Source organism: Zalophus californianus, chromosome 9 (genome assembly GCF_009762305.2).
Source record: "Zalophus californianus isolate mZalCal1 chromosome 9, mZalCal1.pri.v2, whole genome shotgun sequence".
NCBI lineage: Eukaryota > Metazoa > Chordata > Mammalia > Carnivora > Otariidae > Zalophus > Zalophus californianus.
The window spans coordinates 60,593,056-60,620,881 of record NC_045603.1 but is presented as its reverse complement, the minus strand read 5'-3'; the positions used below and the strand labels follow the sequence as shown (position 1 = coordinate 60,620,881).

General features: G+C 50.1%; 2 protein-coding genes across 17 annotated transcripts in view; one reads left to right on the top strand and one right to left on the bottom strand.

The window, feature by feature from the left end:
- PCBP2 (poly(rC) binding protein 2) overlaps window positions 1-11,633 on the top strand; it is a 22,062-nt gene extending 10,429 nt beyond the window's left edge. For 5 of the 14 annotated variants that reach the window (XM_027592166.2, XM_027592158.2, XM_027592164.2 and 2 more), the window contains 6 exons: window positions 1,061-1,102; window positions 2,347-2,419; window positions 2,921-2,959; window positions 3,894-3,949; window positions 4,853-5,022; window positions 11,191-11,633. In XM_027592166.2, the coding sequence (XP_027447967.1) occupies window positions 1,061-1,102; window positions 2,347-2,419; window positions 2,921-2,959; window positions 3,894-3,949; window positions 4,853-5,022; window positions 11,191-11,227 (417 nt within the window). In that variant the 3' untranslated portion in view covers window positions 11,228-11,633. The remainder of the gene's footprint in view (window positions 1-1,060; window positions 1,103-2,346; window positions 2,420-2,920; window positions 2,960-3,893; window positions 3,950-4,852; window positions 5,023-11,190) is intronic. The other 9 variants (XM_027592169.2, XM_027592167.2, XM_027592160.2 and 6 more) reach the window with 3 other exon arrangements.
- Window positions 11,442-27,826, bottom strand: MAP3K12 (mitogen-activated protein kinase kinase kinase 12). Of its 3 annotated transcripts, XM_027592154.2 has the most exons (15): window positions 27,648-27,826; window positions 18,423-18,596; window positions 18,115-18,323; window positions 17,608-17,791; window positions 17,224-17,415; window positions 16,793-16,951; window positions 16,521-16,679; window positions 15,789-15,897; window positions 15,469-15,578; window positions 15,222-15,338; window positions 14,966-15,103; window positions 14,153-14,777; window positions 13,892-13,962; window positions 13,529-13,802; window positions 11,442-13,084 (listed from the first exon to the last, which is right to left on the bottom strand). In XM_027592154.2, exons 2-15 carry the CDS (start codon window positions 18,557-18,559, stop codon window positions 12,986-12,988), a joined length of 2,583 nt encoding a protein of 860 aa, XP_027447955.1. In that variant the 5' UTR covers window positions 18,560-18,596; window positions 27,648-27,826; the 3' UTR covers window positions 11,442-12,985. The 3 variants fall into 3 exon arrangements, with proteins under 3 accessions (XP_027447955.1, XP_027447953.1, XP_027447954.1); XM_027592152.2 differs by having other exon boundaries at window positions 18,115-18,596; XM_027592153.2 differs by lacking the exon at window positions 27,648-27,826 and adding an exon at window positions 21,650-22,289 and having other exon boundaries at window positions 18,115-18,596.

Genomic DNA, 27,826 nt, shown 5'->3' with positions numbered 1-27,826 from the left:
GGTGATTTTTATGCTGTGGACACCACCTGTCCACGGGGACCTGGACTGACCCCCCCCACCTCATTTCACACAGGCCGCGTAGCCCACCAGATGGTAACACCAACTCTCTTTTTTTTCTTTTTTTTTCCTTTTTTTCCTTTTTTTTTTCCTTTTTTTTTCCTTTTTTTTTTGTTGTTCAATCCCTCTTCCCCATCTCCCACTCTTCCTATCCCATTTTCACCTTCCTACCCCCACCTGGGTGCACTTTTGGGGGTACTGGCCACTGTGATGTGAAAAGCTTCACATCCTGTTAACCAGCCACTCCTTCCCCTCCCTCCCTGTTCCTCCTCCTTGTCTCCCTCCCCATTGCCCTGAAGACCCAGCTCCCTTTTTGGAGGTTATGGTGTGGGGGGAGGAGGGTGTAGTGGGAGCTGCAAGGGCCTTTTATGGAGGGGGAGGTGGGAGAAGGTGCAGGGTTTAGAACACAGTGATTGGTTTTATTTATTTATTTTGCATTCCTGTGGTCAGCTCCCTAGTGTTAGGTACTCCGCTAGCTTCCAGTGCATTTAACGTCTTTAGGCAGATGTAGAGAAAAATAAGATAGGGATAGGGAAAGGGAAGTGTTTCAAAACATGCCACGTAGGTTTGTGCAAGTACAAATCATTCATGTCACCATGACCGGTATATAAGGGTTGGGGTGGTTGAGGGAAGAGAACATTTTCCTCCTAGGCTGTCTTGTATATAGGGAAAAAGAAGGGGGTTTGGTCAATCGAGGAGGCATTGCTTAATCCAACTTCCCACCTTTCCCTTAAGAAACAAATGTGTATTTTGCCTTTGATTGCAGGGAACATGGCTCCCTTCATAGGCTTCCTGGAATAAGGCATCATATTTAGGTTTCAAAGAAGGCCAACTCAGGTCTGACTGTGTTTGTGAGATACCATCTACTGCCTCAATCTCTGGCCTCCCCCATCTCTAGTTCAACTCTGGCTTCCTGGCTAGTTGAAATCTGTCTCCCCTTCTCCCACTGGGTGGCTGTCCGTGATTGGTTTTTTAATAGGAACTGTTTTCCTCCCTTTTGTAGGCCTATACCATTCAAGGACAGTATGCCATTCCACAGCCAGATGTAAGTTTTGTTTTCACTTCTTGTTTTGAAAAGCTCCCTCTCCCATCCAAAATTGTTTCATTCTTTCTTCTACATAGGCAGAAGTGAGTTGGGTCTTAAACATTTATAGTGTTTTCCTCAAAAGGTGAACCTCATATTTTGGGTCTTAAATAATCTTTAATCAGGGCCACAGTAGCATCTTGTTTGCTTTTTGACATAATCATTGGAAATTTGAATTCAGCAGATTATTAGATTCTGCTTTCCCCATATTCCAGATTATTCTATCTAAAAGAAGTGTTCCACAGTATATTGTGATTTATTATTCCAGGGCACAGGTATAAATTGACAGTGGACTGTGTATCTCTTCATAGAGTCCTTTCCATGGGGGGTGGGGTGGGAGGTTGGGTTTGTCTTTGGGTACTCCTCAATTTGAGGTGATAATTTAAAAAGCATCTGGGCGGGTGGGAAAGGGGCTTATTTTGCACAGGGAGGGATAAGCTGAATATTTGGGGATTCGACTCAATAAAACCGTTCTCGCCACTAAACACTCTATTTAAAAGCGCTGGTATTCAAACTTCGCGTAAGGGCATTCTCTCTGCACTTTCCTCTGTCATTACTAACCTTTGCAGGTGCTGAGCATTAGACTTGGGAAGTTGGGTTTGGTTCTTGGCTTGGCCCAGGAGGGGAAGTAGCCTTGAGGAGGGATTGTTTTACAACAGCCAGGAGAGTTTATATAGGTGAAGAAAAATAGCTGTAGAAATCCATTGGGAGGGGGTGGGGCTGAGCCCAGTTTGGTTTCATCTTAATCTCTCTCCTCCTTGCAGTCTCCCTGCCCCCTCATCTCCTTCCCTTCTCCCAGTACTGAAAGAACCCTGCATGGTGTGTTTCCGCTAGCACCACTGCACAGTTTGTTTACCTAGCCTGTCTGTGCTTGTCCCGGGGGCAACTGTTGCAATGGCTGCAAACACCTTCATTAAGTAGCCCACAAGGGGATGGTTGTCGGGCAGGTGCTGCTGCTTTTCTTTTCACACACCCAAAATGCATTCATTCTCTTGTACTGATGCCCTTTCTATTTCTAACTCTTACTTTCATAATTCTGCTCATCTCCAGGATTGTGGTATAAGTCCCATCTTTACCCTGTGTTGTAGTTTGAGTAGTAGAGTCAACTTTGGGGATCAGGAGCTCTGCATTTTCAAATTTGAATATGCTTGAGCCCTGACTCTGTTACTCTTCTAATGCCAACCTCTCCTGTTTCCTCCCTGCAGTTGACCAAGCTGCACCAGTTGGCAATGCAACAGTCTCATTTTCCCATGACGCATGGCAACACCGGATTCAGTGGTATGGATACCTCAGTGTTTATTTCTGTAAAGTGTAGTGCAAGACAGAGGCCAGCCCCAAGGTCTCAGTTTGACATCTGTTTAAAACATACTTCATTACCCAGCATCCTGCTGGTTTAAACTTGCCTGTCTTCTATCGCTAAACCGAAGGAGGTAATGTGTTTGTTAACTTGGTTTTCATTTGGGGTGAGTTATTCTTTTAAAAAAAAAAAAAAAAAGTCCCTGGAAGGTTTGGGGTGAGGTCTGGGGATGCTTGTCAGGCAAAGGGTAGGCTAATATTTCTTCCCATCCTCACTGCTGCCCCTTTGATCTGATTGGCACCCCCTTTCTCTCCACCAGCTATTCACAGATCTGGGTAGAAAATCCATTTGTGCCAAATTGTGTAGTGGTTTTTGGTTTTGTTTTGTTTTGTTTTTGGGGCTTTTTTTTCTGTATAAGGAATAACTTGTCCGATAGGGTTAGGATGAGACCACCAAACTCATTTTCACTTGTATCTTAACAGGCATTGAATCCAGCTCTCCAGAGGTGAAAGGCTATTGGGGTAATGATTAAAAAAAAAAATCTGTAGTATTCTACTGTTATATTAATAAACTGGTGGGAGTCTTGTTTCACTGCCCATGACATACCAGCAAGATGCACATGGCAGAAAGGAGCTGAGAGAGCAAAGGGGTGGGCCTGGTGCCCCTGAGGGTCCCTTGATGGATCTGGCCAACCCCCTTCTAAAAATGTTGAGTTTAGAGGCCACAGCTGAGAGCAAGACTAGCTTTGAGCATTAGCCAGCCAGCCTGGTCCTTTCCAGGTGTCAATATTATTGATGGATATGGGTGTTTGCTGATGGGATTTTTTTTTCTTTTTCTTTGGAAAACAAAATAAAAACCAGAACAAATTACTGAGCAATTGAGGAAAAGTCAGGGAGTAAATCTGGAGAAATGAACTTCCCTCACCTGGGTGCCATTTCATTCTATTTGACCTTCAAGTGTAGGTTAGGATTGGGGGAGGTGTTAATCTGATACAGGTATATTTAAAGCAACTCTGCATGTCTGCCAAAAGTCCATGGTACCCAGTAACAGGCATGATATTGGCACTGGTGCTAGTGAGCATCAGGTGAGATAAAATTGGAACACAACAGCAGCAGGAAATCCTAAGCAGAAAAGGGGAGCAGTGCAGAAGGATTTGGTTAGATTTTGGTCCTACCACATTCCCTTGCCCCTGGCTTCCATCCACTTACACCCTAATAGGCTGGGCTTTGCAGGAAATGGCATGAAATCAGCTTTTCTGAGTTTACAGAGGAACTTTTCCAGCATATTTCTGTACCCCTTTCCCCCTCTTTCCTCCTTGGAGGCTTCCAAGTTAGTGATGAATCCCAACAGCCAATGCTGGGTTTCCAGTTTGTTTCCTTCTGTTAGGTTAATGTGCAGATCAGTGGGGGTTTGTTTGCTATGCATTGAACTTCCTTGCTCTCTTCTGTCTTTTAGCAGGTTTGGATGCATCTGCTCAGACTACTTCTCATGAACTCACCATTCCAAATGATGTGAGTATAATTAATAGGGTTGCATGGGATAAAAATAAGAGTTGATGCAGTCATGCCGTTCTTAAGGCCTAGGGAAGGAAATGGGGTTTTTTTTAGATTCCAAACTAAAATTTTAAAAGTATGTAGAATCAAATAAAAACTGATGGAGAAAATAGGTAAAACTATTGGGTTGAGGTATCGTGAGGGAGAAAACCATTTTTCTCTCAGATATAAATTCCCATTGGCCTTAGTTTCTTGGATGATCTGAAGTCTTATCCTTAAAGCAGCGGCCATTGAGTGTTCTGTCCAACATGGTAGTCACTAACCACATCTGGCTATTTAAATTGTGAGAATAATAAAATAATCTCAATTTCACAATCTCAGTAGCCACTCTAAAGGTTTTCAGTAATCACGTGTTAGTGTCTACAGTATTGGACGATATGAATGTAGACCAATTTTTTATTTTTTTCTAGAGGCAAAAGCATTATAAATTAAGCAGAATTTTTGTCAGTATATTAAAATGGTAATCATAGCAGGATGAGTTTAGGCATCTTTGTTGCCAAACACCAGAGACCTTTATTATCCCTAGCCATGGGAAACTGGTTTGTTAGGCTGTTGGCTCTGCTTTATTTTGTCTTTGGATTGGTACTCTAGGAAATGAGCTAATGCTCCTCGGAGTCAGTCCGCTGAGAGTTGGCTCTGATCTGTGGTAGTCAGACAAAATTAGGGCAAGAGTGGAGATGCAATCTAGAGTCAAGTTTTTTAATCAGGAGTATGTGAGTATGGTGTGTAGGATGCGGATAGTAGTTTCCATTGCCATTATTGTGGATCCAAGCTATAGACCACTGGAGGGGTGGGATGGAATTCTTGGACCTAGCCATGCAAGTCTTAATTTTGGTATGCCTTGTTGTTTCTCTTCTTAAGTTGATTGGCTGCATAATCGGGCGTCAAGGCGCCAAAATCAATGAGATCCGTCAGATGTCTGGGGCGCAGATCAAAATTGCGAACCCAGTGGAAGGATCTACTGATAGGCAGGTTACCATCACTGGATCTGCTGCCAGCATTAGCCTGGCTCAGTATCTAATCAATGTCAGGTAAGGGTTCCTTCTCTACCTTTTGTGTTATTGTTGGCAACACAAGTAATGTGTGTGTTGGGGAAAGCTACAGTGTATTATTAAATGTGGGAATATTTGGGGGATGGGAGTGGGGATGGCAATAAAGTTAAAGTCTAGCCCTGCTTTGATCCATTCTTAGTGTAGCAAGCAGGAAAAGTAACAAGATTGTAATAAATTTGTATGGGGGAGGGGAATAGAACGCTTGCATTTGACTTGATGGTTTTAGGCATGGAAAGAGTAGAGCAGGTTTTCACTAGTAGGACAGTGCTCTGGCTGGAGCGTCCATACTGACTAAGAAGCAAATGTAGGTCTCTTTCTGTACATATCATAGACCAATATTTCATGGATGGGGTTTAGTCTCCAAAGCGCCCTAATTGGAGTAAGGATAATGAAGTAATGTGACTGCAAGGCAGTTTCTTGGAAGCAGCGATTACCATTTATTCTGAAAACATCCATTTTTCTCAAATTGCAAATTGCTCCATTGTTCAGAGCTTGTGGGAAAGGGGAGGCACAGGTTTTGGCCTATTTCAGAAATGCCTAGCCTCTTTTCTTTCTTTTTTTGCCACCATCTCATACCATAATGGCTTCCTGAGGTTTTATTCTCCTCACCCAAACCTAGCTGATGATACTGCACACAACAGCCATAGTTCGGGGTCTGGTGGACATCCTACAAGGCATTTGTATTTCTTGCTTTCTCAGCACATGTGCTTTAGTCACGTTCTTAATTGCTTACTCACATGCTAAGCTGGGGTTAGCAGTCTATTTCCCAAGGGGCTTAGCCATCCTTTTCGTGTAGATTTTTGTCTAGTCACTTAACTCTGTCATAACTGTTCATTTTTTATTGTGCATAAAAGGTGTTCTGAGTTCCTGAATCTAGTACAGGGGAAAGGAATTCATACTATTTTGTTCTGCTTACACTGACCTTGTATTTATTCCATTGTCTTTTTTCTCCTGGTTAAGAATTTATCAGTTCCCCAGTGGTTTTGACTTTTGCTCTAAGCCTTTTAATGCTTTGAGGTATTTACTAGTATTCATGTAGAAAAGACTCTTCTGTGTCTAGATCTACTTCAGCTACCAAGCACATCAGATTCTTCATGTTCAGTGGAAGATGGTAGTAAGCTTTCTGCAGAGGCTGTTCGTAAAGGTTTTTCTTGTTTCTAACTGGGGTATGGGGAAGGTGGGTGTTAAGTGGTAAGATTCATGTTCTTGGAAGCTGGGGATTGTTTTCTTCTGCTTGGGTAGGCTTGCCCTAAATGTTGTCAGGTAGTGCTTAAATGGAACTGGTTTGTTTGACCTTAGGACAGTGTCAACGTAAGGAAGCAGAACATCTCCACCTGAGTTTCCTCATTCAGTCACTTTTTTCAGGATCCTCCTTATAGGATGGCTGGCCATTTAGGGTCATCCCATTTCACGAAACTGTCCAAACTATGGATTTGGGTCACACCTTTGTGAAGCTTCATTTAACACCAAAACAGAGATCATACATGCACAAAGCTTACTCTTCACTCTCCCATCTCGGCCCAGTTTGAACGCAAAAGCAAACTGGTTTTATTACTACCAGGCAAGAAAGATTTCTCTGCTTTCAGTAATGGATTCTGAGCATTTCTGCTCTTACTCTGTCAGCCTGAGTCCTTTCTTTATCCCCTGCTTTATAGATTGTAATGTTCTCTGGACTTAGGTGAACAAGGTGGAATCTTAAGAGGAGGGTCCCTGCCCTTGAAGAGTCAGTCTTGTGGGGTAGGTTGTCCGGACAGTTTTCGACAAATAACTGTAGTTCTGGCTTAGAAGTGTGGGCATTTGGGAGTTGCTGATCATTATGGCTATTGGACTTATTTTAGGCGTAGAGGCGGTATTTTTACATTTTTAAACTAATTTTTCGGGAGTGCTTGAGTATCTTCCAGTTCTCTGAGGTCTGTATTTGAAGTATGTTCAGTCAAAAACAAAGGGCTTTTTTTCCTCAGCCCCACCTCTCACCAGAAATGAAGTTTTCCTAGTTGTTATCTACACTTTTGTTCTCAGCATTTTTCTTTGAAAATGCTACATTCTCTGAAGTTTTGAAATTAGTGACGTACTTTGGTTTCTTGTCCTTTCCCATCCTTATACATTGGTTAGTTTGTTGTATAAAATGGAAGCACACTTGAGCATTGGGGGGAAGGTTTCTAATTCTATAGAATAACATTCTACACCTTCACAAGGGATTGGTGGGTGTGAGACCTTTGTTCCTCGTTTGGCGATTGCTATGAATCCTCTTTCATTTTCTACTTTGAAATCATTTCTTTCTGACGCCTGGGTTGGATCCCATGTCAGATACGTGGAAGTGTGCTCTGTATTTCTTTTCTCAGTCTATATCAGCTTTTTCTTCACCATAGCAGTTTTAAATAGCGTTGTGGGATGGGATTTGGTAAAGTATACGTTTTTTAGAGGGTGGGACACAGACTGAAAGAGGGGCAGCTTATCACAAGTTGGTATTAGGTCTTCCTAATTTGCAGCCAGAGGCACTTAACTGATAACAAGCGGTTTTTGTCCTGTACTTTTTCCCTTTTGTGGTCTTCCCTTCCACCCACCCTTTTTTTTTTGTTCCTTTTTTCCTCTGTTACAGTTTAGAAAACGCTAAACCCTCCTCCCAGGCAGCCTCCGTCACGATCCCTGATCACCTCAGCATCAACCTCTCTCAACCCTCCACCCCTTCTTCTTCTTCTTCCTCCTCCACCACCACCCCCTCGCTCGCCACAGCGGGGACCTCCGACGCACCCTCCAGCCTCCCCAACCCTCTTCCGACCGCCCCTTGTGTCTCCAGTCTGCTTGGCATGAAACCCATCCCTCTCCTGGCTCTAAATGTTGTGTCTGCTGCTAAGGGTACCGGGGCTTCAGCTACTACCACCACCACCTCTGCCGTGCCATGTGTAACTAACAAACTGAAAGGCGAGAAACAGAGATTCTCCCCCTACTGATTGAATATCTTGAGGCACCCCCTCAAGTACTTCTTGGTTCATTTTGTTTTTCTTTGTTAACATTGGTGAGAACCAAACAATTGTGAGCTTGTGACCGTTTCCTTTTTACTATTTTGGGGCATAACAGGGTGGGGGTGGGGGTAACGGTAACCTGGGGTTAGGGTTAGGCCATTTCATCTGAGTGCCTGTTTCAGAGTCTGACTTGTTGAATTCTTTATCTAGAGCCACATCTTGCTCTTCCTTTTCATTCTGTTACTTTTTTGTAGCTTTATTCTGCATTGCAATATAACAATGTGTTAGGCTCTGTGTTAATGAATAAAAGCTTCTCCATTAACCCCCCCTTTTTTTAATTATTTAATGGTTAAGTTATCAGCAGGCCGTCTTGGCCAGATTTGTGTTTCTAGCTGTAATAAAGTTGCCACAGTAAGAACTTTAGTTGACTGTGTGCTGTGAAGGGCAAAGGGGTGGGAACTTGTGACCTCTGGCTACTCAATTAGGGAGTCTTGTAAGACTGACTCGGGCCTGCTTGTGTCCCTGGTGAATTTAGTAGTAGTCCTTGGTCATTCCCCACAAAAGGAGATGAGCCTGTAGCTGGTTACATCCTGAGGGTCTTCTTCATTGGCATTAAGATGCTTTAGTGAAGACCAGTTTCTCTGACTCCTCAGATCCCTTGCCTTGCCAACAGCAGCAGGTAACAAGGGTGTCCATCCCAAGATTGTTTCCTCTGGTGAGTGGTTACTGTGAGGATCTTTTACAGAGCATACATATAAAGAAGTTACTTCTTGACCTAGAATGGGGAGGCAAGTTGGAAAAAGTCTAATAAAGTTTGCTGGCTTTTGTCTGCATTTCTCTGAATGAGAAGTATCCCTCTTCCTGTGACACTGGGTAAATCTTGAACAACCAACCTGTAACATCACCCAAATTTGACAGGATTCTCCAGTCATCCTAAACTCACCCTGATTACTAAGTCCCTTTACCTTCCATTCCCTGCCCCCCTCCTTGTCTCCCACCAACCCTGTCATGAGTAGAGAATTATGAACTTAGATTTAGAAGGAACCTTTAAGATCAACTGCAACTCACCAATCCACTCATTTATCAGATGAAAAAAAAAAAGCCTTGGAGAATTTAAATTCACAGATCACATGAGTGACTAATCAGCACTAACAACTTAAGCTTTACTTTTACTCAAGTGTCCTTTATCTCCCTGAAGCTTTATTTTCCTTATACTAAGACCACAGCTATCTCTCCATTAAAGACTAGAAATGTTGTAGGTATGATGGCAGAAGGCCTCTGATGGTCTATTCAACCTGAAAGAATATGGCTCTTCCTTAGAGCATAGAGAATTAGTGTAGAGATTTTTTTTTCTTGTTGATCTTTTCCCACATCTCATTTGGTTTATAGTATTAAAAAAAAAAGTAATTGCTGATAAGTGTTTCAGTGTGTTGTCTCATGGTGTTGTGGTCCCTCAATCCCAGATTTGGCCTATGAAACTAGTGTTACATGTCCCAAGTTTGCACGAAGGACTAGAGGAGCAGCCTTCTTTTCATTGTTCAGATAGTTTCCTCTTCTTAGTTGCTGGTTGCTCCTTTGTCATATGGTCCAACTCTCCCTTATTAAGCTCTCTCTAGGACTTAATTTTGCTGGTACCAGCTCCCCCCAGAGACCAGGTTTTATTTTATCTAGTTCTTGATTAGAAGGCCTCTTTACCTAATGAGTACTCCCTAACAGAGGAGTGCAGGGAAGGAGGCAGATGTTTAAGGTGCAGCTGCCACCACAACTTGGTGTTAAATTTTTACAAATTTTTTGGGTCCCCCATGTGGTCCTATTATAGAGTCCTTACCACGATACTTTGGTTGGGTTTTCCCTTCTTGCCCTCTCTGCACCCGCTGCCTCAGTCACTGTTTACGCTGTAAATAAATTCTGGATAGTTCTTTTTGAGCTCTTTGTGTTGCCAGAGTGCCATCACCTTCTTGCATGAACTTAATTTTCTTTAGGTAGGTCCTACATCTAAACTGTTCACAGCAGCTCCTTCCTGAACCTTCACTCCCCACTAAACTCTTAGGTTCAGGGCTTACTGCTTATATTTCCCTAGGTCATCCTATCTTGAGATTGGCAAGAATCTGCCTCCTTTAAAAGAACTAACTATTCCCCTTTATGTTGAGGTAGAAATACCATTTCAGACTTAAATACAGTTTGTAGTTGAAGGACCTATTTCCTGGTTCTTGGGTGTTGTGTTCTCCCGGCCCCCCGGCTTTGCATTGTTGTGGAAGGCATAGAGATGGCAAAGTACCATTTTTCTCTTGACTAGATACCACAAATAGGTTATGCCAGTCAGTTGGAAATCCTAATAAAATAAATTTATGAATTGAAACTAAGTCTTACACATTTAGTTCTATTCAAAGCAGGAGCTAAGATTTGCTGGGTACGTAATACTCAGTGAAGCAGGCTATAAATACCTAAATAATTTTCCTTCAGACTTCAGAATTGGGTTCCAGGACCTCAAATGATATATTTGAGACAGAAAGGCATTGTAGCTGGCTGGGTATGTTTGAATGGAGAGTTTAGCTTAAGGATTCCAAGGTTTGGGAACTTCTAGAAGGAACCAGGGAATTGTTGAAACATGTGGCCTCTGCTTTTTAAGTCTGAAGACGATAGGTTGGGTGTAATTCTTGACTATACTTACTATACCTGCTCTTCCCTTTTTAACATTCCTTAGCGTTTAAAACTATATATTATCTGAATAGGAATAGCCTTCACGATGCTAGAGAAACCCAGAGCTAAAGCCTTTGTTGCTCTGTCTCAACATTAGCTTTGTGAGGCTACTTTCAGATAAAGGGTTTCTAAACTGCTTTCTGTTAGTAGCTTGGAAGGAGCTAAAATAAGCTTAGCAGTAAAGGTATTTCTGTGTAGTAGGATCCTGTAAGAGGAGGTTTTAGTGTGTGGCATACTTCTGGAAAGCATTTAACATCTCCCACAAATTAGAGGAACACCCACTGTTGGTAACGAGAGTCTGTTTCCTTCAGTTCTGGGATAATTTTCCTCAGAAAGCTTGGGTTACAGGGGTTATGAGATCATGGCACCGGTTAATCCAAGAAATCTTAAAGTGCCTCCCTTGACATTGAAAGTTTCGGAGATGAGGTACAGCTGGGCATTCAGAAAACTAACTTTGAGTTCTTGTTTATTTTTTGTGTTACAGGCTTTCCTCGGAGACGGGTGGCATGGGGAGCAGCTAGAACAATGCAGATTCATCCATAATCCCTTTCTGCTGTTCACCACCACCCATGATCCATCTGTGTAGTTTCTGAACAGTCAGCGATTCCAGGTTTTAAATAGTTTGTAAATTTTCAGTTTCTACACACTTTATCATCCACTCGTGATTTTTTAATTAAAGCGTTTTAATTCCTTTCTCTGTTCAGCTGTTAATGCTGAGATCCATATTTAGTTTTATAAGCTTCTCCCCCCCTTTTTTTTGGCTCATGAATTTTTTTTCTGTTTGTCATGGAAATGTAAGAGTGGAATATTAATACATTTCAGTTTAGTTCTGTAATGTCAGGAATTTTTCAAAAAAATTAAAAGATGGACTGGAGCTTTTTCTTTGTGAATAGAAACTGGATGCCACAGTGATTCATGTGGGTTTTATTCCTGTTGTCTTGCTGTTCTTTTTGCACCTTTTATGCCTCAAAGGACAAGGACCCTGCTTGGGTTTTGAATATAAGCCTTTATTCCATTAAGATGTTACCTTCTGTTTTACCACTCCATCTTTTTTTTTGTAGCCCTTGAACCAGTTTTCCCTTGATCCTACCTTGCAAAGTAACCAAATAGCTGTCGCAGGCTAGCTGTGTGCCCTTTGTCCGAAAGTGCGGGGGTCACGTTTACCTCATTTTCCTAGGACTGGTCTGCAAAGACTGGGGAAGCACCTCCACTGGGTGGGCAGGGGCTGGGGAGGGATGCACGCGCCTACTGTGGAAGCAGTTGGATACGTGTGTGTCTGCCTGAGATTTAGGTTGCCGGGCATGTCTGACCCATCCTTGGCCAAGCTAAAAACCAGTCTCGTGTTTTGAATAACTGTTCATTTACAGTTCTCGCCATAAGAAGAATGTGTGTTTTGACATTTTCTGTTCTCCTCCTAAAGCCCTTCCAGAAAGATGTACCTGCTACCATTTACACAGATAATTTTAGAAGGTTGGAACTTTAAGTGATGTTCATTTAGTGGGGAAAAACATAAAAGGGAAGAACTTGTCCAGAGTCCTCAGATAATGTCTGGAGCCCAAGGCTCCTACTTTGACCATGTGTACTACCCCATACGTTGACCAAGAAAACCCTCAACAGCTGGGCCTGCATGGAGTGGTTATATTTTAAGATTTTTCACAGGGGTTACAATATGACAGTCCCCACCCCAGTCAGGCGCCAGGATAAAAGCAGGGACTTAAAACATCATCCCCTTTTTTCAGCCTGAGCCATCACATGCTTTCACAATCTCCTAAGCTCCCCCTAGGCCCTAAGCCAGGGCTTGGGCAGAGAAATGGAGGGACAAAGAAATTAGTTACATCGCCACCTGAGAAACCTCAGAGGGGAGGACCCAGCCTTCGTCTCCCTCCTCCCAAGTGCAAAATGTGTAAACAGAGTAAACGGAAAACAAAAAAGTGCAGTCTAAGTGGCTCCTTTTCCTCCTCCCCAGGGTTAGGGGGAAAAGAGTATAGAGGAACATAAGAGGCAAGTCTGGCTTTTCTATTGCCTTACCGCTCGCGGAACATAATGGGGTGAAGCAGGAAGGGGCCAGTTTGCCCGTACCCACAGCTCTAGGGTAATACTTGTCCTTCATTTCCACAGCTGCCGGTAGCCCTAGAATTTACCAGGTGAATTGGTCAGGGGTCAGACTCCCTTGAGCCTGACTTAAGGCTGGGACAGCCCCATCTTTCTCTGTTGATTATGTGGCGCTTATATATTATTTATATAAATAATTTCTCTATGTACAGGAGTAAGAGTGGCTTTCATGGAGGGAGGGAGGCTGGAGGCTGCAAGGCTTCACCACTGTTGGAGTTGTCCAGTTCAGTGCTGTCACAGTCTGAGTCCTCATTAGTGGGAGGGCCCTGTGAAGAAGAGTAGAAGTGCAGTGAGGTGAGGCTCGGTAGCTCTTAGCGTTACGGATGGATTCCTTCAGGATCCTTCACTGAGGTCTTTGTAATAGGCAGCAGCTCGCTGATTTCATGGTCTTCAGATTTCAGTAGCTGAGGCCATGAAATGCCAAGGCACCAGGTTCCCGGTGTCAGGATTTGTCCTGGCTGTGATTTACAGCTACCGTTCAAGCAACACTGCTAACCTACTAACCGTACCATGTGCTCTATATCGTGGGCCTCTCACCCCCAAAGTCTACCCTGTGGATATTTGCTCCTTGGTACGGGAGGAACTGGGCTCACATACTGAGTGACTTGGAGGCTAAATACCTCTTTCTGGTGTCTTCATCTCTCTCTCCGTTTGGTCCTAAAGAACTAAGCATCTGCTCCTTAACGTACCTAGTTGTCTCTGTGACTCACCTGTTCCCCTCTGGGTAGGTCCTGGTGGGGGATGGGTTGGGAGCTGGGTTCGGGGCCAGGAACCACCTCTGATGCAGGTGGGTCCAATGGGATTTCTGAGCCCTGGGAACACATGTCATCAGACCGCTCATCTGGCCGCTCGTCGGTGTTGGTACTGCCAACTTCAGGTGTGCCACTGGGGGAGGGCTCACTGGCCGTGCCTTCCTCCCCGTCAGATGGATTCTCTGAGCTGAAGGTGGACAGTGACTGGCGCATGTTCAGGCCTTGAGGCCACCTGTATGTTGGAGAGACCAGGGTTACAGTTGGCACACCACAGCCCCTGAAGCAAAACACTGTCATCCCCTCCCATGCTGTGTCACTCACCTCTGGCTTGAGGGCAGCTCTACCTCACTGTCCACCTCGCCTTCCTCTTCCTCTGATGAGATGCCACGTTTCTGTAGGAGAGAGGAGTGGACTGTGGTCAAAAGTGGAAAGAGGTCAGCAAGGGCCCAAGAGAAGGGAACATAGCCAAGGGTTAGGTAGGGAATGGCTTAAGGTGAAGAGCTGATAGGAGGTGGGTTATGGATGTGGGCCCCAGGGAGAACGAGGAAAGGGGAAGAGCTTAGGAACCGCCCCGTACTTTACCTGGCTCCTGGTGACAGCAGCCCTGTACAGCAATGCAGCTGGGGTCAAGTGCTGGGACCCAGCCCGGCTTCCTCCCCGTCCCGCCGTCCCTTCCCTTCCAGTTCCCAGCAGCCCCACAACGTCACCAGGCCCTACTGGTGGAGGTGGCTCCCCTTTGGCTCCCCCAGGTGAATCTGGGCTGGTGGAGCCAGGTGCTGAGCCCTCACTTGGCGGGGTGTCTCCCCGGGCTGGAGGCGGTGAGCCAGGATCCCCAGCTCCCCCTGTGGCCCCGCGGCCCCGGGCTCCCAGTGCTGCTGACAGCAGATCCGGGGACGACGACGACATCTTTCGGAGCAGGAGGTCATGGTGGAGCCCACGCAGGGCTGGAGGGCAGGCCTCCCAGGCTGAGGGTCCCCCTCCTAGCCCCCCTGGGCTTCCTGGTCCCCCAGGTTCATGGGGTGGCAAAGCTGCACGAAGCCCAGGCAGGTCTCCACAGCTGCCCTTGGCGCTGGCCTTGCGGTGACGAGTCTTGCCACGACGACTCCGTCCCGGTGAGGGGGGGCCCTTAGGACACCCCGGAAGCCCCACCCCACTCAGGGCAGCATCAAGTTTAGGTAGCAAAGATTCAGTCTTGAGGATATCTGGCCTGGTAGGGGAGGGAAAGTATAAGTCTGAGATGAACAAAGTTACCAACTTGAAAGCCCTCCCTAACCTTGGGTAGTACAAAGTCCATCCTCCCCAGCTCAGTCTTCCGGGCATCCTTGATCTCCATCCCTGCTTCTAGCACTCCCCCTGCCATTCTTAAACCTCGACACTTCTGAACTCTGGTCCCACCTTTTACTGTGGGGTGACAGTTTCTGTGGGACATTCCTCTTCTTGATGAGCTTCTCCATTGTGTTCCCATGCAGGAGGCCTCGGGAAGGGTGTGACTTCAGCAGACCTGGGCATCTCCGCTCTAAAGCTTGTTCCCTCCTAAAGACAAGATACCTCAGTTGGGCATGTGATCAGAAAGGGGGACCCAGGCTCAGTAGGTTCTCTGCGTCACAGCTCCATGAAGACAAGATTTGGTGTACAGGGCGCATACGGTTACCTGAGCAGCTCCCGCTCCTTGAGCTCCAGCTGCAACATGAGGGCATTAAGTTCCATGTACAAGTTGTTGGCTCTCTCCAGCTTCCGTTCATAGTGCTCCCTGATGTCCAAGGCGTGTCTGAAACGGGCAGAGAGGTCTCTTTGAGGTGAGCTGGCGTCACCTGGTGCCATAATTGGTCCCAGTCTCTGGGAACTGGTCCGCGGTCCCTGCTGTTGACGAAATCCCCTTCCCAGACACAGGCACACACCGGAGCTCCTCCCTCCTCCGCATCACCAGCTCCTCTTCCAGGCGGTGCAGACAGGTCCCTTCTGACTTAATTTTTTCAAAGTGCAGCTTTACCTCTTCACGCCACTCTGCCTAGGGGGTGAAGAGACAGGGGTGAGGGACCTCCCTTGAGCTGCAGACCGGGAGCGAAGTAGGAGCAGGCACGGGACTGGTCAGGATGGGGTCTTGGCCCTTAAGAGTGAACCTACCACCCTGTCCGCCCCTCCCCACCTCCCCTCAGAGGGCCTCGTCCTCTCTGCTGACAGGGGAGTTGGGGTATGCCTTTTCCTGCCCACAGCACACCTGGGACTTAAAGTAAGTCTCCTGGGGCGTGGAGAGGACGTCGGCTGAGGCGATGTCCAGGTGCAGCAGGATCTGGCGGAACGACGGACGATTTCTTGGTTTGCTGTTCCTGGAGGGCGTGGAGTTTGCGGGAGACGGAAATTTTAGGGACGACCAGAAAGGAACTAGGGCATCCTTTCCCAAAGTGGGCCCTGGAGAACAGCATCCTGGAATGTGCTCTGTGACCAAAGCCCCTTGTCCACTAGCTTTACTATCCGTTAGCACATCGAAGGCCTGCAGTAAGGAGACCTATTTAATCCTGTTTTCCAAACACCTTTTTCTGAGTAACTCCATTCAAAGAAACACACTTTGGGAAATGGTTAACCAAAGATTAGAAATCTAGTCAATCTCCTTTCAAGTCTAGGTTCCAAGCAAGCCTCGAGGACCCTCCTTCCTGTGTTCTAAGGCAGCCAACTCGAGGCTCCAGCTGCCACACTCGGGGGCTGTGCCAGCCCTTCACAGGCGCACCCCGGCCGCTCTGGCTAGCTGGGACTAGTGTCCCCCTTTTACACACCAGGAAACGGGCTCGGGGAGGATGGCACTTGCCCAAGGCTGCAGAGTTCTGTCTCAATCATACGAGGGAGTTCTGTCCTTTCCCTGTTCGGAATTCTGGGCCTGGAGGCCTGGGTCCTAGGTGCCATCTAACTGCCAGAAACCACCCTTTGCTTTCCAGCTTTGCCAGGCCGTCCTTACCAACACTGGCGAAGCAGGATTTTGAAGCCGTCTGGGCAGCTAGAGGGCACAGGCAGATGGAGACTGTTGCTTCCCACACCCCAGATGATGGCTGAGGAGTCTACGTCTTTGTAGGGGATCTCACCAGTCAGCAGTTCCCATAGCACCACACCAAAAGACCTGGGGATGAGAGGGGACATCCCTTGGGAGGGGCTCCCTCCAGAGGCCCTGGAAGCCCCCTCCTTCCCTGGGGTTGGCCACCTGCCCGTCTCCGTCCTCAACCTGGCCCTCACCAGATGTCGACCTTCTCGGACACGGGCTCGTTGCGGATCACTTCAGGGGCCATCCAGGCTACCGTCCCTGCAAAGGACATCTTGGTGCTCTTGTCACTCAGCTCCTTGGAAGTGCCAAAATCGGAGATCTTCACCACATCGTCGTACGTGATTAGCATGCTGGTAAAGATTGTAGTCAGCTGGGGGCCAGGCCCCTCCACACCTCATCTAGCTGCAGCAACTCTTTCTGTTTTTAAGTCATTTGGGACACCCAGAGGCCGGGGGCTTGCCAAAGCCCTCCCGAAATAGGATTGTCATTTGGGAGGGGTTTCTGAGATGGCCACACGGACTTAGGACAGGGTCTGGAAGCAGGGAGACGGCTACACTGACAGGTGAGGTCACCTGCAGGAGACCATGCACATCAGCTTCTCTGTGCTTGCTGGCTTACTCACTTGGGGGACTTGAGGTCTCTATGGATAATCTTGTGCAGGTGCAGGTAGTTCATGCCACCGGCGATGCCCATGGACCAGTCAACCAGCAATGAGGGGGTGACAGGGCGGCCAGCCCGCAGTACCTCATACAGCTGGCCCTGGGCGCAGAACTCCATGAGGATGCAGTAGCAGGGAGCCTGGGTGCACACGCCCCTGGGGGCCAAACAGTGGCGTCAGGGCCTGGGCCAGCGTCGCATGCCCCTGATTCACACTTGGAATCCCCGTTCCCACCCAGCCCCTTTGGGCATCTCCTTTAGGGAAGGCGGTGGGGGGGGCCTGACCGCCCAAGCAGGTCCCTGCCCACAGCCCAGAGGCCCCGGCTCCAGCCCCTGCCCTGGACCTTACTTGAAGGTGATGATGTTGGGGTGCTTCAGCTTCCGCAGGTGCTTGATGTCGGTCTCCTTCAGGTCCCGTACCTTCTTCACAGCCACCTCCTCCCCGTGGAAGCGCCCCAGGAAGACGGCGCCCTGGGCCCCTGAGCCCACCCACTGCAGGTCCAGGATCTCCTCAAAGGGGACCTCCCAAAGGTCTGTGAACAGGAGACGCAGTGCCACAAGGCTCAGAGAGAGCCACACGTAGGGTCTCAGGGTGGTCAGGCACAGGGGAGAGCACTGGGCTGGCTGACAGGACTCGGCGGCCGAGGCCGAAAATGAGCCACAAGAGGCCAAGAAGGCGAGGTCTGAGGGAACAGGTAAGGAAACGAGCGGGCACCCTACGAAGCAGGGAAGGTGAGGGCTCATGGACGGAGGAGGGGCTATGGCTGGGCTCTAGGGGGACAGGGTCCTCAGGTGATAGATGGGGCTGTCCAACAGATGTCGGGGAGACAGCGGGCCCCCCGAGGGCTCGGCCTACCTTCCTGCTGCTGCTTGTGCTCTGTGGAGTAGGCTTTGCCGATCATGGTCCAGACGGGGCGCAGGCAGCCGAAGAGCCCTTCCAGGAAGCCGCTGCCGCTCTGACACTGCAGCCGCACCTCATCTGCTCGAGCGCGGGACGCGCGACTCTCAGGCGACCCCGTGGCTCCCCCGGGGCCCCCTGCATCCTGCTCGTGCAGCTGCAGGACACTATTGGCAAAAGGCTCAGGGGGCGGCTCTCCACCTGGGGAGGGGCTGGGTCCGCCCCCACCCTGCCCACTGAGCGGCACCACATCTCGAAGTACACACTGGGTAGGCGTCAGGTCCTTCTCTGGGGTGCAGTCGGAAGTGTCTGGGTCGAGCTTGCGCATCGATGCCTCGCTTAGGGTGGACACGAAACCCCCGAAAGAAGGGGAGGGCGTGCGGGTCTCGTGGAGGCAGGCCATGGCCTCTGGGCCTGGGGGCGGTGGTGAGCGGTGGGCCCTGTGGGAACAAAGCAAGGAGGGATGGTCAGCCTGGGGTGCGCCAGCTTGGAATTCCTCACCTTGGAGGCAGAAGCCTGGTGGGGGATCTGGGCTCACAACGGCCCTATTGGAAATAGCACTTGAGCTGCACTCGCCCTCAGGTACCTGTCGCTCTCCACGTTTCACCTGGGGCCCATCTTAGTAACCTGATACCCGGGATTCCTCTGAAGCATCTATTAGTAACATACCTGAGTATCATTCTCACGTAGACACGGGTAACAGCCCTGCTCAGGTACATACTGGTAAGATCTGTCTGAAACTCAAGTATTATGGTAAACAGATTCTGTCCCCTGCTCCTTGTAAGATTACTGTAAGTCACTTCTGGAGCTCATATTTCTGTCACTTGAAGCTCCCATGCACACACATAGGTCACATGGGGTCTCTCAGACACACCATTTACTCAGCCTTAGGCACACAATAGTAACACCCCCAGGTCTCCCTCACCCTGAAGCACACACAGGTGACACGCAGGCACTCTGAGCTGACGTTCCTGGGCCTCCCACTCGTGTACTTACACGTGAGACGGCCGAGGCCTCCCAGGAGCACTAACCTCACATGCGAGTCATCCTAAGGCACACTCGGGGCTCTCATCTGGGTCTCGTTCTCCAGTGCTCACAGGCACACACCTGGGCCTCGCCAAGGTAAGTGAAGCCTGCAACCCATCAGCTCTACTATCCCCCAGCACAGTCGGGCGTGGGGGAGGGGGAAACGAGGCAGAACCATCCAGTGGGGGGGATGCAGAAGCTGTCAGGACAAGCGGGAGCCTACTGCTTCATCCCCCTTAGCCCTGACATCTGTTCTGCTACTCCCCCAGGGGCTCAATTCCAGAGGCCCTGTCTCCTTTTCTCTTCTCCACTGCCCCATCCCCAGCTTCCAAACCAAGTACCAGCTTTCCAGACAATGGAGATTTGTCCCAATTCTCGTAACTAGGTGCCATTTAAAAAGTAACCATTAAAAAAATCTGAATTCTAGGGGCTCCTGGGTGGCTCAGTTGGTTAAGCATCTGACTTCAGCTCAGGTCATGATCTCAGGGTCCTGGGAGTGAGCCCAGCATCAGGGCTCCTCACTCAGCGGGGAGTCTGCTTCTCCCTCTTTTTTTATTTTTTAAGATTTTATTTATTTGACAGAGAGAGGGAGAGTGAGCGAGAGAAAGCACAAGCAGGGGTGTAGCAGAGGGAGAAGCAGGCTCCCCACTGAGCAGGGAGCCTGACACAGGGCTCAATCCCAGGACCTTGGGATCATGACTTGAACCAAAGGCAGACGCTTAACCAACTGAGCCACCCAGGCGCCCCTCAAATAAATAAAAATTTCCTTTAAAGATTTTTTTATTTGGCAGAGACACAGCGAGAGAGGGAACACAAGCAGGGGGAGTGGGAGAGGGAGAAGCAGGCTCCTGGCTGAGCAGGGAGCCCGATGTGGGGCTCGATCCCAGGACCCTGGGATCATGAGCCAAGCCGAAGGTAGACGCTTAATGACTGAGCCACCCAGGTGCCCCAATAAAATTTTTTTTGTTCTTTTTTTTTTTTTTGACACAGAGTGTGCACAAGAAGGGGAAGTGGCAGGCAGAAGGAAAGGGAGAAGCAGGCTTCCCGCTGAGCAAGGAGCCAGACTGGGACTTGATCCCAGAATGCGGGGATCATGACCTGAGCCGACTGAGCCACCCAGGTGCCCCAAATAAATAAAATCTTAAAGAAAAATCTGGGGGCACCTGGGTGGCTCAGTCGGTTAAGCATCCAACTCTTGATTTTGGCTCAGGGTCTGAGATTGAGCCCTGTGTCGGGCTCCATGTTTGGAGGAGTTTGCTTCTCTCCCTCTCCCTGTGCACTCTCTCTCTCAAATAAATGTTTCAAAACAGAATCTCAATTCTAGCCTTGCCTCTTACCACATACTGGCTGTGTGACCTCGGGCAAACCGGATTTGGGCCTCAATTTCTCCATCTGTACAAAGGGATAAACTAGCTATCACTCAGGCACGGCGAACTCTTCAGTATATACCAAACTTGTCCAGAGCTTGGCACCTGGAGTCATTCTAGCCTTCTGTCTCCCTCCACCTCTCGTCAGCTAACAAATCATGAGGATTCCTGAGGACAGTGATGCTCTAACTGTTCCTCATAATAGGGTCCTTCCTGAACCCCTGCCATCAGAGCCTCCGAATCACCACGGGAGAGGAATGACAGGACTCTACACACAAAAAGGGGGTCACCGGATGATGACACAGACTGACATAGAGGTCTGGCACTTCTGATGGTATCAGCTCTTTTAAGACACTTTCCAGACTTCTCAAGGATTTTTCAGTGGCTCTGGGTGGGCCTGAAATCTGCATATTTAACAAGCACCTCAGGTAATTCCTACTTGAATTTGGCCCATTTGAAAAGCTCTGACCCAATGCTGGTCTGTTCTCTCCAGTCCCATCTTACTGTCTTAATTCAGGCCTCTTTAGCTGTGTCAGCTAACCCAGGACTGCCTCTTAGTCTCCCAATATTTACACAGCACTCCCCCCTCCATTTTCCACCATCCTTTAGAAGGATCTTCCTAAAACACAAATTGGCCATCACCCCCTCTTCTGCTTCAAAACCTTTAATAATCCCCTACTGCCCTTGGTCCAGCAGCCTTATCTCCATACTCTGGTCGCTCCCCAGCCTCGTCTCCCACTGCTGTTGGTACCCGGGCCACACAGAACTGACATCAGGCTTTTGTGCCAGGGCACCTAATGAGAATGGCTAACTCTTAGGGAAGGCTTACTATGTATGTTAGCCTCTGCCGATAGGCGCATTAGCTCATTTAATCCTCAAAACGAAACTCACCCCAAGAGACAGGTACTGGATAATCTGCCCAGGGTGCCCTCTCCTAGGAAAAGGCTCAAGCTCCGCCCCCGGGCGTTCTCTTCCTGCAAGGCGCCTCTCGTGCCCTAGCTCTCCAAATCTCACTTCATCCTGCAAGTCTTCCTCTCTGCGCATCCCGCCCCCCCCTCCCCGAGCTGATGTCCCTTGTGGGCTGGCACAGCCCCCTGTACCTCCTCCATCATGGCTCCCATTATCCTGGAGGAACTGTGTGCTCAGGCGTCCGGCCCCTCTGACAGCCTGCACTCCTTGAGACCCCGACGCTCTCGCAGGGATCCCAGGCTTCGCACGGCACGCGCGCGCAGGCAGGACGGTCGTCTTAAAGGCCGCCCCTACACTGCGGACGCAGTAGCTCCTTGGCTCTTCAACACCACCCAGGGAAGGAGCTGTTACCGTCGGTCCCTTTATATTCTTGAGGAAACTGAGGCTCAGAAAGCTTAAGTCACAGATCCAGCCTCTGAATCCTCAACATATTCTACGAGATATTGGCGCCGTGGAGGGATTGGATGTACACCGTAATGCCAATGACAAACACAGGCCAAGAATTTACTCTGCAGGATCCCAGGGCTTTCGCCTGAGCCCCCACACCGGGGCTCGCGGGCGCTCCCGCCGGGCTGGCCGGCCAGGGAGGGCGGGCTGGATCTGGCCGTTCGCGGGTCCCGCGGGAAGCCCCAGCAAGGGCCCTTCGAGGCGGGGAGGAAGGGGTTACGGCCCCAGCGCCCCCTCCCCCTTCCCGACCTCCTTCCCGGCCGTCACGTGGCGCGGGGCGCGTGGCTGGAACCGGGGCGGGGGCCCGGCTGCGGAAGGAGGGGGTCCGGGTGGGGAAGGGGAGGGGACTCAGCGGGTTGGGGGAAGCGCTGGGCGCTGCGGCGTAACCATGACAACTGGGCCCGAGGCGGCGTGTGAAGTCACCAGGACAAGATTAGCCCAGAGTCACGTGAGCGGCGACGGCGGGGGCGGGGCTGCGCCTGAGCCCCGCCCCTGACCCGGGCTGGCCCATGTGCTGGTGGCCGGGATGGCTGCGGGGGTCGCCGGCGTGGACCCCCGGCCCCTTCAGCCGGCCGCCTGTGTGCTGCCCGCCTTCGCATACCTCCTTCGACCCCTCATGCAGACAAATCTTGGGCCGGGGCACCGAGCGGAGGGAGAGCGATGGGTGTTGGAGAGAGGGGACTTGGGTTGGCCTTGGGGGAGCAGTGCCACAGAGAAAGCAGGAGATGGGGAGATAGGGAGACGGACACAGAAAGGCGGACAGGCACACCCAGAAAGCGGAGGGGGTGGAGGGGGGGTAGCAGCGGAGAGATTCAGAGACCGAAACAGTGAAGCGCAGGGAGAATCAAATGGGAAAAGGATGGATGGAACACCTGAATGTGAAAAGCAGAGAGGAAACTGAGAAAAAGTAGCCGAGAAAGAACTGGAAAACGCGGAGAACATCTGTGCCCTTCCCAGTTCTTTCCTATTTAGAAGCTGAGCCTTGACTAGGCACAACACCTGCATTTTTAAAGGAAGTTCTCAGTCCTCGTGTGGTGAACTAGGAGTTTGAGGCAGAGAGAGGGTGACATGCTCAGGCACTTGCCGCCAAGCCTCCCTCCAGTTCACCAGGCTTCCCCAGAGGCCCCGCTGGTATCCAGGGCTAGCAACTAGGGAGACAGGGAGAGAAGCCATTTCACCTGTTTGTCTTTTAGGGCAGTGGGAGTATCTGAAGAAGTAGGAGATGTGATCTAGGGAAAGGGAGGGAATCTAGTCAGGCTCCTCAGGCCACCCCCACCCTGTTCTTAGGCTGATACAGCTTCTCTAGATTGACCTGAGGGAGTCGGGGAAAGCCAGGCCCCAGGGAGCTACAGTCAACTGGAGATTCCTCTCCCAACACACAGCCCCTCTCAGTTTCCTTTATCTCTGACCTGCCAGCTGTGTCCCACTGCCCCCCAGCTGGGCCCTGGCGCCGGGGCTTTGGGGGCATATCATGCTAGGAGCCCCTGGCCTAGACATTCGGTCACCCTGAGGGAGGGGAACTGTCTCCCAGGCCATCAATTATGCAGAGCATGGAGGAAGGGCAGAGATGTGACAGGAGGGGGTGGATATCTCCATCATTCTGTCAACCATATTTACCAAGTGCTTACTGTGCAGAATTCCAGATTGGGTGAGGGGACAGCATGGTCCCTAAACTATACATCTGCCGGGAAAGAGGCTCTCTGGACATCCTGGGAGGTCCTAACTTGGTTTCAGCTACCTGATTCTCTGCTGGTGATTCTCAGAGTGCCCCTTCAGGAGCCTGTAGTGGAGTATGGCAGGGAGGTCCCCCCTGTTTATTCCTCCTCCTGGGTTCTCCTGCCTGAGGTGCTGGAAGCTTGTGGCAAGGGAACCCTTCGAATTCTTTCTCCTACTGTCCTGTTCTAACAGCGGAATCTCAAGGCCGAGTTGCATGTCTGGCAGTCTTGGGGGCTCAGCTGAGAGGCCAGGCCATCTGTCTAAATTGTGGGCTTTCACACTGAGCAGTCACCACTGTCCTGGACCTCAGTTTGCACTTAGGAAAAAGAGGAAGATTGCCCTTCTCTCTTGAGTGACAGTGGCAAGGAAGGTCTTCACAGGGAAAGGAAACCCAAGATTCTGGGGGGATGCTAGTTCCACCTCTACAGGCTTTGAGATCCTGACAGGATAAAGGACTGTGACCCCTCCTGACCTTGCCTCCTGGCCACTGGCTGCAGCTGTTTTTCTCTTTGGACACAGGGTTCTTCTCAGATGGAAAGCACTACAGCTTTCTCAGTGCCTTCATCAGGGGGAAATGTCTTCCCCTGAGAACTTGGGGTAAACTGGAGATCACCCCTAAATCCAGCCTCCCCACCTCATACAGGTCAAGCCCTGAGACCCCCTCGCGGCTGCCACCACTTCTTCTTCCCATCAGCTGGGCAGTGACAGGGGGTGGTGCTATTTAGGGAAAAAGAGCCAACTTTGGATTTGGAGAGATCAGAGCCAGAAGCTCAGTTTTGCCACAAGTTAAAGAATGTTACCCCTCCAAGTCTCCCAAGCCTACCTTCTGGGGTGGGGACAGTTAAGATGATGTGGGGAATGCCGTGAGCATAATGCCTGGGTCCTGGCTCTGTCCTGGTTGGCTGGACACCAGGTCTGTCTTTGTGGATTCTGGAGAGGCCATCTCTTCTGTCTGACCAGAAAAAGGGAGACTGGGTCTCTGACCTTCTACTTCCACAGGACATTTCTCAGTCTTGGGTTCCAGGGAAACCAGGTCACAGTGGCAGTGGGGCGCTGGAGTCCCCAGTCACTCATCTCTTTGCTTCCAGACCCTCAGTCCTTCCTCCGCAGGTCCTACCATTCCACCTCCTCTGGACTAAGGGAGAGGCCTGCACTACATACTCACCCCCTGGCCAACGTGGCCCAGGGTCACCCCTCAGCCCTACCCTTTAAGGTCAGAATGGAAGGGAAGGGAAAGGAGGGGGTAGGAGCAAGGTATGAAGGGCCACAGCATCCCTCCTACTCAGGCCCTCAGGTGGACCTGAAAGAAGTTCAGCACATTTAAGCAAATAGTTCCTGAGGTGGATGTGCATTTAAAAAGATCTGGAAGACAAAAAAATCATGAAGAAAAATATAAAAAGATCTGGAAGGACAGATACCAAAGTGTAACAGTTTCTAGGTAGGTGGAATCTGGGTATTTTTATTTTCTTCCTGTGGCTGATCTATATTTTCTAATATTTCAGTAATAACTTTGAATTACTTTTAAAATAATAAAAAATCGATTTTGAACTGAAAATGAGGAAATAAAAATTAGCGTGCCCATCCGTTCCTGTCACTTGGCTTGGGACAGTTGATGTCCTGTCTCTGCTCCTGACCAGGCAGGCAACCTGGAGTAAGAGACTTCTGAACAAACCTGTCTCTTCTCTCTGAACGGGAACCAAGGTACCCCTGTCACACAGTGGTTGTACAGTCTAGAACATGGTGGCTCTGGGTCAGACGGGCCTGGGTTCAAGACCTAAGCTCTTCCCCCAAACTGCTTTTCTGACTTTGAACAGATTACTTCTTTAAGTTTCAATTTCCTCATCCCTAAGACAGAGATGATGAGAACACTCCTCAACTCTTAGTCTTGTTGTAACACTAGTGAGATCATCCCAGTAAAGTTCCTGGCCCAGGACCTGGCACACAGGAAGCTCCCTAGAAACACGAACCATGCCGAAAGTGCCTAACAAGCAGGAGCAGGGTTTCTTTTATGAATATGATTCCCCTCCCTTCTTCCCCTTTTCCTCGTCTGCAGTAGAGAGGGTACAGGTAGAAAGGGAGGTGGGCAAACACAAGGGGAAAAAGGAGAGCAAAGAAAGAAGGAACCCAAGGCCAAGGGCTCTTTGTCCTGGGTGATCCTTAGGCTCCTCTGCCATAGTGTCCCTGCCTTATCACCTTCCCCCAACACAAAGATGACCCTGGTCCTTCTGGAAGCAAATGAGACAGACAGACTAGTCGCTGTGGCCAACCCCTCATGAAGCCCACATGTCACCTGCTGGCCCATCTCCACAGTATCCTCCTTCTGCCCCAGGAGGGACTCCTAGTCCCTTCCTCCTCCCCAGGCCAGGCGGGGTGTGTGTGTGGGAGGGGACTGCATGTGAGATGCCACTGGGTGAGTCTGGGGTGGTGGGTACTAGGATTTAGGGTCCTCTTCTTGGCAAAGCCAGATGACCACATTATCACCTCCAGGAGAAGGACGGGGAACCAGCCATTGGTTTTGAGAGGGGTCCTGCCATCCTTAGGTGTAGGGACACACAGGACGTCCAAAGCCAGTCCTTACTTAAACTTCTTGCCTCCTCTGCCCATAACTGGGTTTAATTTGGGGATGGATATTTAGTTGTGGTTTCATGGGTGCTGGAGTTGGGGTATCACACCTTAGGTCTCCCCAGCATCACCTCAGTTCCCATTGGGAGAATGGATGAGTGGCAGGGTCGAGAAAGCAAGCACTTTTGGCCACCCTGAAGTGTGAGATGGGAGAGAGCAGGCCCTGATGAAGCTCTGGGAAACTCTGCTGTCTGGACAGGAAGGCCAGGGAGCGCTTGAGCCCTTTCCTTCCAGAATCCCTTGTGCTTGCTTTCCCTTGGTGTTACCCTTGGGCTGACAATCAGAGCTCCCAGAGCCACGGAGTCCATCCTGTGAGTTGGAAGGAAAATGTCATTTGGAGGGAGGCACTGGTTGTGGCTGAGGGGACTCTGGGTGGGGGAGAGACCTCAGGCACATGCCTTCTTGGTTGAGGGCCACCCACCCACTCTTCTCCCAAGAGGGAGCAGGTGCGGAGTTTAAGTCCCCAAAGGTGGGACTCCTCCTTCTATTTTAAGGGACACCCCACCGACTTCCTTCCACTGTGTACAGAGCCTCTAACCCCTTCCCTTCCCTTCCCTCAGCCAAGGCCATAGTTACCAGGAGTCACAACTGTGGAACAGATTCTTTCTTATTTTTCAGCCAAGGAGTTTGAGAAATGTGGGGGGGGGGAAGGGAGGAGGTTCCTGAAAGGCCTGGGCTGGGGAATTGGGTTAGGGGAGCCAGAGGAGATGGAGAGAAAGAGGCAGAAAACCACAAATGAATGGGGGAGGGAAAGAAGCAACAGCTGGATGGAGAAGGTGAATACCACAGCTGGAGGGGATTAGGGGCATCAGAGGGAAGGGGAGGAGGGCCATCACCTGGGCATCCAGGAACAGGTGCTCTCAGCCCATAATCCTCAGGTGCAGCGGGCTGAGTAGGGAAGTGGGGGTGGTGGTGAGGAGGACGGTGGGCACATCAGGCCCTGTCCTTCCTTTCCTTCCCTCAGGGGGCCCAAACTCTTCCTCCCCCTTCCCTCTCCCCCTTCTGGAGGATGAGTGGGAGGAGAGGAGGATGTTCTCTTGCCCGCTGCCCTTTAAGTCTGTCCCCCAGTCATCCCCCCACCCCCACCCCGTACGGTCCTTTCCAGCTCTGGAGGCCCTTCGTCTCCAAGCTGGGCCGCGGCGTCCCTCCGCTCCGTTCCCCTCCTTCCCATCCCCACAGGCGTCGGGTCCAGGTCCCCAGTTTCCTCCGCCCCACAGCCTCAGCATCCCCGCGCCACCCTACCCCACCCCGCCACATCTGCATCCCGACCCTCCCTCCGCACCCGGATCCCTGGACCCGGACCCATCCCTGCCCCCCACCCCCCCAACTCGGCCAAGCTCTCACCTCAGGGGCTCCGCGGCCGCAGCACAAAAGGCGGCGCTGCTGCAGCTCGGCTCCGGATGCTGCTCCCGCCTCCTCCTCCTTCTCCTCCTCCTTCTCTCCTCCCCCCGCTGCCCTCGACCGGACCCGGGGCGCTGTCACAGGCGAGGCTCGTGCGGTGTCCGGCTGCACGGGTGTCAGCC

Bases quoted from the DNA above. Each gene is read 5' to 3' on its own strand.
- MAP3K12 (XM_027592152.2), bottom strand. From the start codon at position 18,559: ATGGCCTGCCTCCACGAGACCCGCACGCCCTCCCCTTCTTTCGGGGGT. The intron at 13,963-14,152 runs GTAAAGTACGGG...TCTCTCCTACAG, and splicing joins CTGCTGTCACCAGGAGCCAG to AAACGTGGCATCTCATCAGA. The intron at 13,803-13,891 runs GTGAGTGACACA...TCCAACATACAG, and splicing joins GAGCTGCCCTCAAGCCAGAG to GTGGCCTCAAGGCCTGAACA.